This window comes from Periplaneta americana, chromosome 3 (assembly GCF_040183065.1).
Source record: "Periplaneta americana isolate PAMFEO1 chromosome 3, P.americana_PAMFEO1_priV1, whole genome shotgun sequence".
Taxonomy (NCBI): Eukaryota; Metazoa; Arthropoda; class Insecta; order Blattodea; family Blattidae; genus Periplaneta; species Periplaneta americana.
The window spans coordinates 126,550,255-126,565,486 of NC_091119.1; the positions used below are offsets into that span (position 1 = coordinate 126,550,255).

Consider the following 15,232-nt stretch of genomic DNA (forward strand, 5'->3'; position numbering starts at 1 on the left):
GATTCGTAGCCGTATATTTGCCTACCTGGAATGTTTCAGACTCAAATCTGCGGAAATAATAGCGATAGCGAGGAACGGGATATGGTGTTGTGTTCCCTCTTGACTCACCTCGGATATGGTAGTATCAAAATGTGAATCCCGAACACAAGCTGATTTTCGAGAAAAAAATACCAAAATACCTCTATTCCGCAAACATTCTCACTGCCATATCCCAACCGTAGGTATAGTGAGAACAAAGCTGGTAAGTGAGGCGAATAGAGCTCCTCGAACTCTATCTGTGGTGTATAGGGCAACCCTCTGCCCCAAGGCATATGGACGGTAGAGGCCGGCCGAGAGCATTTCCATGCTTCTATTGTAATACTATCACGTATTTCCATGGTTTTATTTTAATAGTATTGCACTTTACCATGGTTTTGTTTTAATAGTACAGCAGATTTCCTTGGTTTTGTTTTTCGCACAATTTCATTTTTTCATTTTAATAGTATTGATCACTTCCTAGGTTCTATTTTAATAGTATCGCACATTTCCTTGGTTTTATTTGAATAGTATCTTACAATTCTATGGTATAATTTCAATAATATCGCATATACCCACGGGTATATTTTAATAGTATTTATTTTAGTAGCATAGCACATTTCCATGGTTTTGAATTAAATAGTACTGCACATTTCCAAGATAATATTTTAATACAAAATAAACAATTTCAAATGGTTTTACTAAATAATATTGCACATATCCATGGTTTTATTTCAATAATATCGCAAATTTCCATTGTTTTAATTAATTGTATCGCATATTTCTATGGTTTTATTTTGATAGTATCGCAAAACATTTCTATGGTTTAATTCAGTATTTATGCAAAATACTTCCTTCGTTTTATTTTTATGCTAACGCAAAACATTTGCATGCTTTTATTGTAACAGTACCGCATATATACATGATTTATTTTAATAGTACCACACAATTCGTGGCACGACGCATATGACCTAAAACCAGTAGACATACTGACTTTTTGACATACGGTTTATTGGCATACGGTTTAATGGCAGATGGCTGTTTGATACAATGAATATTTGACATAATGTAACAATTTTTCATAATGTTCATTTGGCCTACTTCTAATTTAAGCAAGCCACATTTGGCATATCTACTTCTTAATTTTACATATTGAAGTCATGTCCACAAGTTTCGTAGGTAATCTAATACGCGACCTTCATCTTTATAAATTTGTTATCTTTGTGTTATTCTCTGTAGCCTGATGTTTACCCTTTGATATCTTGCCCGCTCTTTATGTCATAACCAGGGAACGGATTTATATGGACTAAAAATATATGAAATATGTAAATATATATGTAGTTATTTTTACCAAAATATGGAATTAAATATGGATTTTTACCAAAATATGGAATTAAATATGGACTTAAAATTATAAAAAAATGACTATGTACGTTAAATATTGGTACATTTTAATCAAACTAAACAAAAAATATAATGGACGTACCTTATCTTCCAATGTAGTTTCAACAAAACACAATTTTTATTGTCTGTTACCATAACAATAGGTTACAAACATTTCTTTCAAGTGCTGAAAAGTGAATCTTCTTCTATTGTCTCTGAGGATAGATTTATACTGACTAAAAGAGCGTTCGACGTCACAAGAAGTAACTGGTACATAATTCAATTTCACAATGTCTGCTGGGGATAAGTCCAAGTTAATCTTCACTGTTGATTCACCACTCATCACAGCAACAACCTTTTGTAGTTCTTCATATCCAGGGTTTTTTGAAAGTACAGTGTCCACCTTAGCTCTTACTGCATCTGCAACTTTACCTCTACCACGATTCAGTTGTTCCACAGTACTATTTATAATTTCAAAACTTTCAGATAGTGAAAGGTGCCTATTTTGGAGACTTTTGAGCGTTTTTATGATGCATGAAAATGTATGCTGAATGTGAGCTAAGTCATTCTTCACACTTATGTCACAGGTAACTGTTTTCGCAGTATCAATTGAGACTGCATCTTCAGAGTCCAATGCAAGGAGAACATTGTTAATAGAGTCTATATGTTCGGCATAATATTCAACTGCTTCTAGCCATGTACCCCATCTAGTTAAAATTGGCTTTGGTGGCAATGGAATTTCAGGGTACATTTCTTTCAACACGTTAACTCTACTGGGAGCTTTGAGAAATACTTTTTTCACTGATGAAATCAACAAATATACTTTAGGGAAATTGTCTCTGACCACTTCTGCCACACGATGAAATGCATGCGCCACACAAGTAAAATGAGTCAATTTAGGATATACAACAGATAATGCTTGTCCAGCTTTGACCATATAAGGGGCAGCATCGCTAATAAAGAATAACACATTATCGTACATAATACCCTTTGGCCACAGGATACCCATAGCTTCGTTGAACAGTTTAACTATAGTTTTGTTATTGCACTTTTCTAGAACATCACAATGTAAAAGAATTCGTTCAGAATATTGTTCACTTAACAAACCGATAACTACATTACCAACAAGTCTACCTTCTTTGTCGGGAGTCTCATCAATGGAAACCCAAATTGAACTATCTTTAATTTCATCTCTTATCTTCTGTATTGTCTCATCGTAGATGGATGGAGCATACGTCTTCCTAAGTGTTGACTCATCCGGGATTGTATGTTGAGTATATTTTTCAAGGAATTCCCTGAAGACCTTATTCTTTAGTTTGTAGAGAGGAATATCAGCAGAGATGAGAGAACGGCACAGGTCGATGTTAAACTCAGATCTTACATTCGATGTTGTTGGTTGTGTTAAAAACAATTGTCTCTGCTTGGAATTTAGTTGTTTGTTGGCCTGATGTTTACTAGTTGTAATGTGTTGTTGCACCAGGAACTTTTGTGTAGATGATACTGCACACTGACACAAATTACAAAATAATATTTTATTGTCAGTTGATAAACCATCTTCTTTAAATTCTGAAATGTAACTTGTTAGTTTTGATTTTAAATTGACTGAATGACGTACTTTTGGCATATTTACCGTCTTTATAGTATGATTTACAAAACTGAACCTATGTGTACTCTGACTGGCATTTAACTGTTGAGCTGCACAACTGAAGTCTGTTAAAAATTTTAAATTAAATTAATACAGTTTTGTAACTTACTTTCCCATTGTTGATAGGACTGCTAATTTTCAAATAACTCTGATGTTAAAGGGATTACTGAACATGTGTTTAAATCTCTATTGTTGAAATGTATTTTTAAAAGTTAATGGAATTTTGTTTTGTTTTATTGTTAAACCTAATATAATATGGACTGTTTTATATGAAATATGGAAAATATATGGAAATTAACGAAAATATGTACTAAACTCTAAAATATGGAAAAATATGGAAAATAAAAGTAGGATTTTTCAACCCTACACATTGTGAAACATAAAGATAATGCAAAATATAAATTATATTAGCTTTATAAGTAAATATGTATTTACATATAAATCCTTTCCCTGGTCATAACCTTCTTCCGGGATCAACTTCTATCATCATTAATTTGCTGCTCTTTCTTAAGTTCTATAAGGAGAGTATATAAGGACGGGTGATATTTTCCTACCATTACCTGAAACGGTTATGACAAGGCTTCAGTTACGTCATTGATTCTCGGATCGTTATTAATTGCAGCCAAATGCTGATTCCATGATGCTAGATTGTACCGTGCAGCTGTAGTTCTCCTCCTTCTAAGACTTGCCCTTCCTCTAATATACGTGGTGCCAAAGTTTCAGGAACCGCACTATACTGCTAATCAAATGATGTCCCGACATCAGCTTTAGCACAAACGTCAAACTCAGCAACTGATGGACACAATTCCTAAAACGTCTGCCTTCTAGATCATCATAGTAAGCTTGGAGGCCTCTTATTTGAACAGTTCGAAATACACTTTGCAATAAATGGAAAAAAAAGACAGAGCCTTGTTGATACTTCTAGAAACAATACTTGATGCGAATTGATAATGCCTAACTCAAAATCATAAATAATGGTAGTAGAATGAAGATCAATTTGTCTTTGCTGGCAATAGTTTTCACACTCGTTTAGGACTTCAGTGTACGATGCTTCTGTTTTAGATACTAATAGTGCGTAAAGAAAAGGAAAAGCTTTTTCTTGATACATGCCCTGAATGGTAAATACTTGAGTCATTATAGGTGATGAGATCTTAATGGTGCCATCCATAAACCACACATCGCATTGGCTAAGACAATAACTTATAACTGTCGCAAGCAAATACGACCACTTTATTTTCTGTTTCTTCGCTAAAGTTTTCAAATAAAGGAAACCTTTCACCTCTCACTGTTGTGGTATATTCCACTGCAATTTCCGTAAAGTCTGCGACTGTAGTAAGGTTAGGTGGGAGGGTTAATTTGGCGACGTCTATTCAGTGTACAGGATATGGCAATTCTTTCAGGTAATTGTGATAATATACCTTCGTCTACTCGTGCCAATTTATCTGTTATAATTGAAGAGTTCAGAACCAAAGTGGGCCAAGCGCCATTTACTAAAACCGTACAAACAAGGGTTAAAATGAAATTATTACCATAATTAAATGGAAACATATAGCAAGTAATATAAAGTATACACATTCAAACTAAATGATATGTCAATCTTCATTAAACTATGGTATTCACTTAACGTTAACCCTTACTTTCTCCGTTTTTAATACGAGTAAATGGCGCTTGGCCCACTATGGCTCTGAACCCTTCAATTCTTACAAGTGGTTACTGTGAATGCGCTTCCGCGACCCTTTTCATATTATTGACATTTTTATCCTTTTCGCCTCTATATTTTAAGCATGAGCGTGTTCTGTGCATTTCCCTACCCTCGGAAGCTCACATTCAGTAACATAACTTTCTTTACATATGTTTCTTCTGACGCATAACCAATATGTGCGGCCATTATTTGGGTTAGATTGTTGTTCAGTGTTATCTAATGAAGACGCAGGTACAGGCACTTGTAAAACACAACAGTTGAAAGTCCTGAAAATATACCTTCATGTCAAACCTCTGTAAATGGATCAGGATCGGTTCGGCACTCTCTGGTATCATGGATTGAACTCAACTGCATAATTTTATCCCTGATATTCGTCGTCTGCAGAGTCCCAGTATACTAACTTCAATCACATTCTATGTCAGAAAGGCGCGGATTTATTCTTTTTAGTTCTTTTATATCACAATATACTCCCGGGTCCGAGTCTCGTACTCTTTTCAGTTACTACGGGACGCCTGGTTGGATGAGGGACAATGAAAAAAACAATATTTAGTATTATAATATAAACGGCCGTTTTAATAACAATTTAGTAAAAAGATATAAACTAAAACTAATACTTAAATATCTAATATTCCTTTAGCACACTCACACAATATCACTCAATTCACAAAACCATCCAACCGAACATTCCATTCAAGCCATCCATAACTCATAAAACTATTCCAACCAGAGCCAGAATACAGTATCGCCCTTAGGGGAATTTCACCATAAGCTTCGGCAATTACATCCCACTGTCTTGTGGCAAGTCGTTCCGCGGTGACACATCACAAAGTATATGGTCCAAACACATGCCACTCGGCGATAATAATCGTCCGCTCGAGACGTTCCCGGTGCCAATCCATTCTCGACAGAACGCCTCCTGATTAGTCGCTCTGCTGCAGTTGAATCACCCTGGACGGCCTGGTTGCAGCTCCTTATAACAGACACACGGTCGACTCCTCCACCAGTAGTCGGTTGTTCCGCTGTCCCAGCCCGTCTCCCAAGGAACGCCTTCCGATCGTCGCACAGTGTGCAATTTTCCCAGTCTACGTGGACAAAAATCAAATTTAGACTTAATTAGGCATAGATGAATATGAATTCATGTTCATCAACATTTGGGGAATGTTGTGAGAAGTAGCTTTTACTGTTTTATTAGCCGCAAGCTATATTAAAAGGGTATAAACAATGAGTTCTCTCTCCTGTTCAGTCGTAGACAGAGAGGCTTACTATGTGGGTGAAAAAAAGCCAATTGTTAGTAATCTATTGTGTTGTGAGACATGGACTCTGTTCAGATAGGTACGTTCTTACTAATGTAACTTCAATTACAAGTTTGTAAAGTATTATTCTCCTTACAGAAGGGTTTAAATATTACAATTGAAAAAAATATATATATTATTTTAAAGTTCTCCAAAAATAATGTGGGTTTTAATACAGCCGGTCACGTCCGGTTACAATTCCTTTAACCATTTAATACAGCATCATTTAGAGTGTTGAATCCCTGTTTTAAAGTTCGCGCTTTCTTGCGCATATATCAGTAATTAATTTTTTCAGTGGTCGGGCATACGGTAACTGTTCCATCTTTGGCTTAACAGCAGAAAAGAATCTTGGAATAAGGAAGTTTTTAATCACTTGTGAGTGTTTTAGGCCTGCAAAATTATTCACATGACATCAGACATCAGGTTAAGAATACATTGGACACATTTTTATCTAAGCTTAACAAACGCACAGTGAATCAGAACGCAAATCACTAGCTGCACAAAATTAATAACTTCTCTGCATTGCAACGGATTGTTATGAAACTTTGTACATGCCTTACAGGTGGCACACACATTTTGTGTACAAATTCTGATTACGTTTGCACAAGAAAAATTACCCCTTTATAGCGAGTGCATTTAAACAAAATTAATAACTTCTCTTGTAACAGATTTTTATGAAACTTTATACAGAAGTTACAGGTGGAATGTTTTATTTTTTGTCTACAAAGTCTGATTATGTTTCATAAGAGGAACTGCCCCTTTATAGTGGTGCATTTAGACAAAATTAATAACTTCTCTCCTTTACAATATATTTTTATGAAACTTTGTACAACAATTAGGCCTACAGATAGCATACAGATGTAATTAGAATTTGTACATAAAATATATGCTACCTGTAACTCCTGTTCAAAGTTTCATAAAAATCTGTTATGTGGGAGGGAAGTTAATTTTGCGTAAATTCACTCTCTGTAAAGGAGTAGGCTTACTTCCTCTTATGTAACCGTAAATATAGTTTGTACACAAAAAATATATTCTACCTGTAACTTCCATACACTGTTTCATAAAAGTCTGTTAGATGGGAGAGAAGTTAATATTTTAGTCTAAAAACACCCCCTATAAAGGGATAGTTCCTCGTACACAAATGTAGTCAGAGTTTGTACACAAAAAATATGTGCTATTTATAAAATCTGTACAAAGTTCCATAACAATCCATTGGAATGTAGAGAAGTTATTAATTTTGTCCAGCTAGATTTGTGTTATTACACACTGCGCGTTGCCCGGAGTCCACTGACCTTCCCTGCGGTCGCTGATCGAGGGTCATCACAACAGGCGCACGATCAGCGCCACCAAAACGATCGTCCCCCAATGAACGCCTCCCGATCTCCGCTCGGTCTCCACGGACGCAGCAAGCGATATGCACTGTCCAACCGCTCGGCGATCTCTGGAAAATAATCATTCCATCTGAGTAATATTCCACTCAGATGAGCGCACAAAAATTATAGCAGCTTACTAAGTCTGACATTCCCGGATGGCGGGATCACATTGTAGTAGTAGAAAATAGAAAGGTAACTGAGCACAAGTCTCTCCATAATTCTAACTGGTCCGCTGTCACTCGTAGATCGCTGCGAGAAATAGATCTCTATTTCTCGCCTTTTACTATATTCCATCTACTTTACTTTTCCCTTCATGTAGTCTATATAGTGGATGGTAACCTCTGCACCAAAATGAAACTGATAAGATCATGAGGAGTGATTTAAAAATCTAAATAAGTTATTTCTCTAATATTCACCGTTTATGTTTCTATGAAGCATTTGGCAACACGACTGCTGCAATAACTCTAAGTAAGCGCGCCCTATACTCCTTACCTCCCCTTCCCCCTCTGCTGTACTCAGTCTGTAACGCGACAGTGCCCTGCGTTGCAAGATTTATTTTAATGATTTTCACAATTATTCAATTTAAATTCATGGCTAAATTGCTTAATTTTCAAAAAACGATTCAAGGCATTAATTGTTCAGATTATTTTTACCTATCTGTTTGTATAGCAATCAGCCATTTCTCTCTGGCCATTACGGCAATAGAGCGCTGCAAACATTGGGCAAAGACTATTTTTTTCCTGATTAACGGTGCTTCATCAAAGGAAAAGTGTAATAAAAGTTTTGTTACATATAACTTGTAGAATCACCTCTTAAATTTTGGTGCATCGATACTTTTCTAACCTGTATATACAGGTCATCAATTTTTTTTCCACTTCTTTTTCATAGGCTTATTTATTTTTCTTTTCGTCCTTATACCGTCATTTCACTTTCTAGGATGTATCTACATGCTTAGACTTCAACAAACAAAATTTAATAACACAATCTCAAGGGAAAAAATGGAACTCTCTACATCATAATTCACAGTTTTCCCGATTTACCATGCAAATCGTCTGTAACTGCATTTAGATTGGCAACAGACCATGACTGTTTGGCCAAGCACCTGCATAGAATTGGGATATATCAGTCCCCTAACTGCCCATTGTGCAATTCAAATCAAGAAATGGATTCAGAACATCTCAAAATCTGTGCTTCAGTGGCTGGCCATGATAATATCTTTGAAAAATATTGGAGTGCAAGAGGTCAAATGACTTTATTGTCAAACGCCTGTCATTAGAAAACAACAACAACTACAACTACTTCGTAGGATGTTTAATTGTATTATTACTGTTTATGCTTTCTTTCCATTTGCCATGCTTTTTCATTTCTACGTGTCTGTTTTATCTTCTTTCATTCTTTCTTCCTAAATCTCTTCTTTCTTTTTCTTTTGTTTATTCACTTACCTATTCTCCATTTTTCTTTAGGGCTGTATTCTTCTTTCCTGGTCTATCCCTCTTTTGTTCTCTGTTTAATTCCTTCCATTCTTCCTTTATCCTTCCTTACTTCATTCTTCTCTCTTCCTTCTTCTCTTTGCTTCTTTTCACTCATATTTTCTTCTTCCTTTTCTCTTTTCTTTCCTATCTATCCCTCTTTTCTTCTTACCACTATCTTTCTTTCTTTTTCTCTCTCTTTACTTCCTTCCATTCTTCCTTTATTCTCTCTTACTTCATTCCTCTCTCTTCCTTCTTCTCTTTGTTCCTCTTCCTCCACCTTTTTTCCGTTTTCTTTCCTTTCTTGCCCTCTTTCCTTTTCCTTTTTCTCTGTTTACTTCTTTTCATCAATCCTTTATTCCTTTTTTGTTTATCCTTCAATTGGTCTTTCATTTCTGTGTAACCATACTTCTCCTTCTGTTTTATTTCCCCCCTTCTTTTTTCTCTCCCCTGTTCTCTCTGTACAGACGCCCGCTACAATCTCCTCTCGCTCGGGGCGCGAGTCGCACGTAGCAATTACAGTGGAATGTGTCGACATTATTTAACTGCCGCTGCTTTGTCATTACCGCGGGATACACACGCCTCTCCTTCCCCCACACACCTGCAACATTCTGCGGCCGCGTAACATATAGGCCACGCTTTGAATTTTATATTAAATTATACTGAATATTATTATTCATATTAATAATAATAATAATAATAATATTATTATTATTATTATTATTATTATTATTTTTAGTCAGACACCGGCTTACCTCAGTTGGCTAAGGCGCTTGCCTGCTGATCCGGAGTTGCGCTCGGGCCTGGGTTTGATTCCCGTTTGGGCTGATTACTTAGTAGATTTCTCCGAGGTTTTCCTCAACCATAAGGCGAATGTCACATAATCTATAGCGAATCCTCTGCCTCAACTTACCAAATACCATTTCGCTACCACCAATCCCATCGACGCTAAATAACCTAGTAGTTGAGACAGCGTCGTTAAATAACCGAGTAAAAAAATATTAGTCCGCTTTGGCTCAATGTATAGTTCGTGCGCTTCTCAATGAAACAGTTCATGGTTCTATTCCCGGCATGAGCGACGATTTATCTTCATTCCATGGAACTAGATGTTTGTTCCTTGTCTAATATTTTTCTTGTAGCGTATCCATCGTGCTGACCACACGACCAGGGAAGATTGCATTGTGAGAATGTCTAGTGATTGTCCGAAGACAACTTCCTATACCGCATTTGAATGTAATTCGGTATAAATAAGGAATCAGGCAATAAGAAAAATATTATTGTTATTAGTATTATTATTATGATTACTGTTACCGTAGTTTTTAATCCGCGATAAAATGCGAAATTAGTATAAAATGCGAAATGTTTGCGTTTTTGTAAAATAAGAGCAAAATTACAATTTCTTTGTAAAAAGAAAAACAAAAAATCATAATATTTAGGTCTGTCTTCAGTGTCTTGTGTCGGATTTGACTCATACTGACGTCATTTCCTATAAGATTAATCAAAACTAAATACGTTTTCCACAAAAGTGAAATAAAATTCTCTCAGGTAAAGTTTACAAAAATAATATTATTATTATTATTATTATTATTATTATTATTATTATTATTATTATTATACACTATTATTGTTTAATATTAATCAACTTAATATCAATTTAGGCTCCCCAAATTTGTTATGAAACAAAATCCATTGTCCGTCATTGGAGAGTAAAAGAACAAATGTCGATCATAAATGATATTTCCATGCAGATATTCTGCGTCATCATACGATGAAAGAGTAATGGAACGCAGAAAAATTCTCTCCGGCGCCGGGATTTGAACCCGGGTTTTCAGCTCTACGTGCTGATGCTTTATCCACTAAGCCACACCGGATACAACCCCGGCGTCGGAAAGAATTGTCTCTGATTGAGTTCCAACTCTTGGGTTCCCTCTAGTGGCAGCCCTCTGAACTACGTCATAGATGTCTATGAACATAGGACCGAAGTCCACACATGTGCTGAGGTGCACTCGTTATGAGTGACTAGTTGGCCGGGATCTGACGGAATAAGCGCCTCAGCACATGTGTGGACTTCGGTCCTATGTTCATAGACATCTATGACGTAGTGCAGAGGGCGGCCACTAGAGGGAACCCAAGAGTTGTAACTCAATCAGAGACAATTCTTTCCGACGCCGGGGTTGTATCCGGTGTGGCTTAGTGGATAAAGCATCAGAACGTAGAGCTGAAAACCCGGGTTCAAATCCCGGTGCCGGAGAGAATTTTTCTCCGTTCCATTACTCTTTCATCTTAGTTATCGTGTTTAGAATGATAGCTTCATAATTTCTTTGAAAATCATCGGTCAATTGAAAAACAATTCTCAGCAGAAATATAAAGAATTTGTAGTTCTAAATATTGATAATTACCAGTAAAAACAGTCGAACAATATTTTTCTTTCAGTAGCACTTTCAATGCCAATTGTGGATTATTTCTTTGTTTACTTACTTACAAATGGCTTTTAAGGAACCCGGGGGTTCATTGCCGTCCTCACATAAACCCGCCTTCGGTCCCTATCCTAAACAAGATTAATCCAGTCCCTAGTATCATAACCCATCTCCCTCAAACCTATTTTTATATTATCCTCCCATCTATGTCTCAGCCTCCCCAAAGGTATTTTCCCTCAGGTCTTCCAATGCATTTCTGGATTCGCCCATACGCGCTGCGTGCCCTGTCCATCTCAAACTTATGGAGTTGATGTTCCTAATTATTATGTTAGATGAAGAATACAACGCGTGCAGTTCTGCGTTGTGCAACTTTCTCAATTCTCTTCTAACTTCATCCCTCTTAGCACCAAATAATTTCCTAAGCACTTTAATATGGAACACCCTTAATCTCTGTTCCTCTCTCAAAGAGTGAGTCCTAGTTTCACAATCATACAGAAGAACCGATAATAGGAATAACTGTTTTATAAATTCTAACTTTCAGCTTTTTTGAGAGCAGACTGGATGACAAAAGCTTCTAAACCGAATAATTTCCCATATTTATTCTAAATTTAATTTCCTTCCGTATGTCATTTATATTTATTACTGTTGCCCCAAGATATTTGCATTTTTTAACCTCTTTAAAGGATAAATTTCCAATTTTTATATTTCTATTTCGTATTATGTTCTGGTCACAAAACGGATTGTTTCCTTGTTCCTTGAAAATGAGAGGGGATGTTTTCAGCCTTGTAACCCCATCACTGTCTGCACCATTGGCCGAAAGTGTGGTTTCCACAAATTTGTCGAAATTAATTTTTTTTTTAGCATCACAGTCCGTAGTATAACTTATACCACGTGGACTATAATAATGAGAAACCGAAAGAAAAAATTGAATTAACTGGCGCGTTGCTTATTGTAATATAGAGGTCCAACTCAACTGCGATCGATGTTTTCACTCTCGCCACATGATCTTGCGATTTCTTCTCCAGGGTATCAACACATTACGATGGGTTTTTCTACCAACCTACACCTGGCCGCGGCTTGCCGGCCCTCAATTCGCGCCCATATATCTGTAACGCCCAGCGCATACATCCAAGAAACCTCCCTCCCCGTGTTCCGATTATTCTATCAAGTACATTCGCTGCATAATTAAAATTAACATTCACGTGCGTTCACAAATTCATTGCTACACACCTACGAATAGAATTGGCCGTGCTTTTTTATTATGTAATACAGAGTGGACATAAAGCCTCGATCCATTTTCGTGAAATAATGGTTATTTAGACATTAACTGTATATAGGGGTATTGTAATGTTACGCACAAATGTAATTCATCGCAACATAACATGACCATCATCCATTGTAAAAGCATTGTGTCCAACGTTCGAATGTTGCCCTCTAAAGACATTCGCAAGCATGTCACCAGAAATCGCTGCAGATGCTTCCCGAATACGATTTTTCAGGTCCTGTTGGTCTCTTACGTTGGTTTTGTACACTCGCAACTTGATAAACTCCCAGGAAAAAAAGTCTAAGGGCGTCAAATCAGGCGAACGTGACGACCATACTCGTAGTGAACCTCTGCCAATCCATCTCTTGGGAAAGCGTTGATTGAGGTACGTACATTTTTACATCTAGGCTATCGCAAAATTATGGGGTACTCCATCTTGCTGAAAGAGAACCGTGTCAACAATGACATCCTGCTGTAGCTGTGGTTCTAGAAATTGTTCCAGCATGTCCAGGTAAATGTTACCTGTAATAGTAGTTTCTGTAAACACAAAAGGACCATAAACAATTGTTTTTGTGAACCCAAGCCACACATTCACTTTAGGCGAGTCTCTTTTCCATTCAGAGGAATTGTGTGGTGGCTCAGTGCCCCATACGCGACAATTGAAGGGCACACGGAAAAACGAACAATGTCACATTTCCATTAAAAGTGAGATAATGATCTATTTCAGTATATTATTACAAAATGTATTGGTGTTTCTACTTGAAATGAAGGAAATGATGAGTGTATCAGTGGTTTTAATTCTCCTTTACCACTTTTGGTAAAAATAACACTAAAGTTTGTAGTAATACAGTGAATTAGATAACGACATCACCCTTAACAGAATTGTGACCTTGTTCGTTTTTCCCGTGTACCCTTCAATTGTGGTTGTTAACTTTACCATAGGCCTAAGTGTGGAATGTGGTCTCATCACTAAACACGATACGATCAAAGAGGTGTTCGTTGTTTACAGCCTCAATTAAATCATAACAAACTGTCCTACGAGCTGCATAATCTTCGTCATCTAGTTTGTGCAACACCTAGATGTGTTAAGGTCACTTTTTCAGTGTAAACTTAAAAACTTTCAGAACGGTTGAACATGTAACTGGTTACCAACCCGGTGCTTGAGGGCTTCTCGAATACGTTCCACAGTCTCCTTGGGCATAGAAGGTCTACCAGTACGCGGCTCATCGGCGACATTTCCTGTTCGCTGGAATTTATTGACAAGGAGTCGGATGTTTTCTTGTGTTCTCGCCCGTTTTCGTAATTTTCGTACAAACGCCTGCTGCACCTGTGCACATGTTACTCAGCATAGGTCTACTAATAGATTAGTCTTAAACAAATAATAAATTCCAACATTAGCTCAAAAATATATCGAGACTTTATGTCCATTCTGTATATAAATAGAAAGAACTGTGATGCTGAAAAGGAAACATTTGCTAGGTATTCAAGGAAATATAGTTTTCTGCATACTTGATACGACAAAATTTGTTTTAGTAATGTCATCTTATCAGGATGGCCACATTGAAAAAATGGAATGGATGGCAAAGTGACTGAAAATGGAGAACATTGAACCAGAAAGGAGGGTAATGGGCAATTATACGATGTTCTCATGTAATTACACTATTTTGAACACTTAAAAAATGTTGTTTAAGAACTATTTTTCCTTTATGATGTTGTTCTGATAACATATTATGTCAATTCTAAATGTAAAAAAAAAAAAAACAAACTTATTAAAATATTATGCTAGTTATGAGCATTATGTGTAAATCTTCATAGAATTCTCCAAAGTTTAATAGTAAGTGAAACATAAAAATCAGAATTGTAAGAACTGTTTCCTATGTTTTATTATTTTAGTAATATTTGATAGAAAGTTACACCACTTTATTTTGTTTTTCTTTCCATGTCTTCCATGTCTTATTTTGTTTTTCTTTCCATTTTTCATTTGATGAACTTTGTTTAATGGCTGACTTGGCTGTGGCATTGACTATACCCAGCTGTAAAAATGGAAGTTCAGTGACAACGCAAACCAAACGAAGAACAGACGACTACCGATTGCATGCATTATGCGGAGTGCGTGCTTTTCTCTTTTAATTATTACTACTACTCTTTGGCAATGAGCGTTATAGAACATTGTAACAATCAATAACACGAATTGCGAAGAGTTGAATAATCAAGCCATGCATTAAAATGCCGGACATTTTGCCAATTTTTAAAGTATCTGGAGGACAAGGCCAAAAAAGGAGGAACATGTCCTCCAAAAGCCGGACCTCTGGTCACCATGCTTAGATCTACCGTGGACAGAGACTTTTCCTAAGATATTTGGCAGATTTTGTTCATATTCAATAACGAGTAGACCTAGCCTAGCCACTTTATTATTCAACCCGTTCCAGACTTTATATATTTTAACCAAGTACAAATATACGCCTACTACAAGCAATAGTTTTATTTTCATATCATATAAACTTTATACTCTTTACCTATATTTATATGGGATGATCTTGCTATAACAAATACTGGATATGATAAATTGAAAATTATTAATGATCTTGATGCAATCAACCGAAAAATAGAAAATTGGTGTTCAGCTAATTCTCTTTGCTTAAACAAAGAGAAGATACAGAACTTAGAGTTTT

The 15,232-nt window shown here is 36.3% G+C and overlaps 1 protein-coding gene across 1 annotated transcript; it reads right to left on the reverse strand.

Annotated features, from left to right (window-relative positions):
- Positions 1-5,316: 5,316 nt before the first annotated feature.
- LOC138697138 (uncharacterized) lies at positions 5,317-13,923 on the reverse strand. The gene is made up of 3 exons (XM_069822718.1): positions 13,714-13,923; positions 7,330-7,478; positions 5,317-5,827 (listed from the first exon to the last, which is right to left on the reverse strand). Exons 1-3 carry the CDS (start codon positions 13,759-13,761, stop codon positions 5,689-5,691), a joined length of 336 nt encoding a protein of 111 aa, XP_069678819.1. The 5' UTR covers positions 13,762-13,923; the 3' UTR covers positions 5,317-5,688.
- Between the last annotated feature and the right edge of the window lie 1,309 nt (positions 13,924-15,232).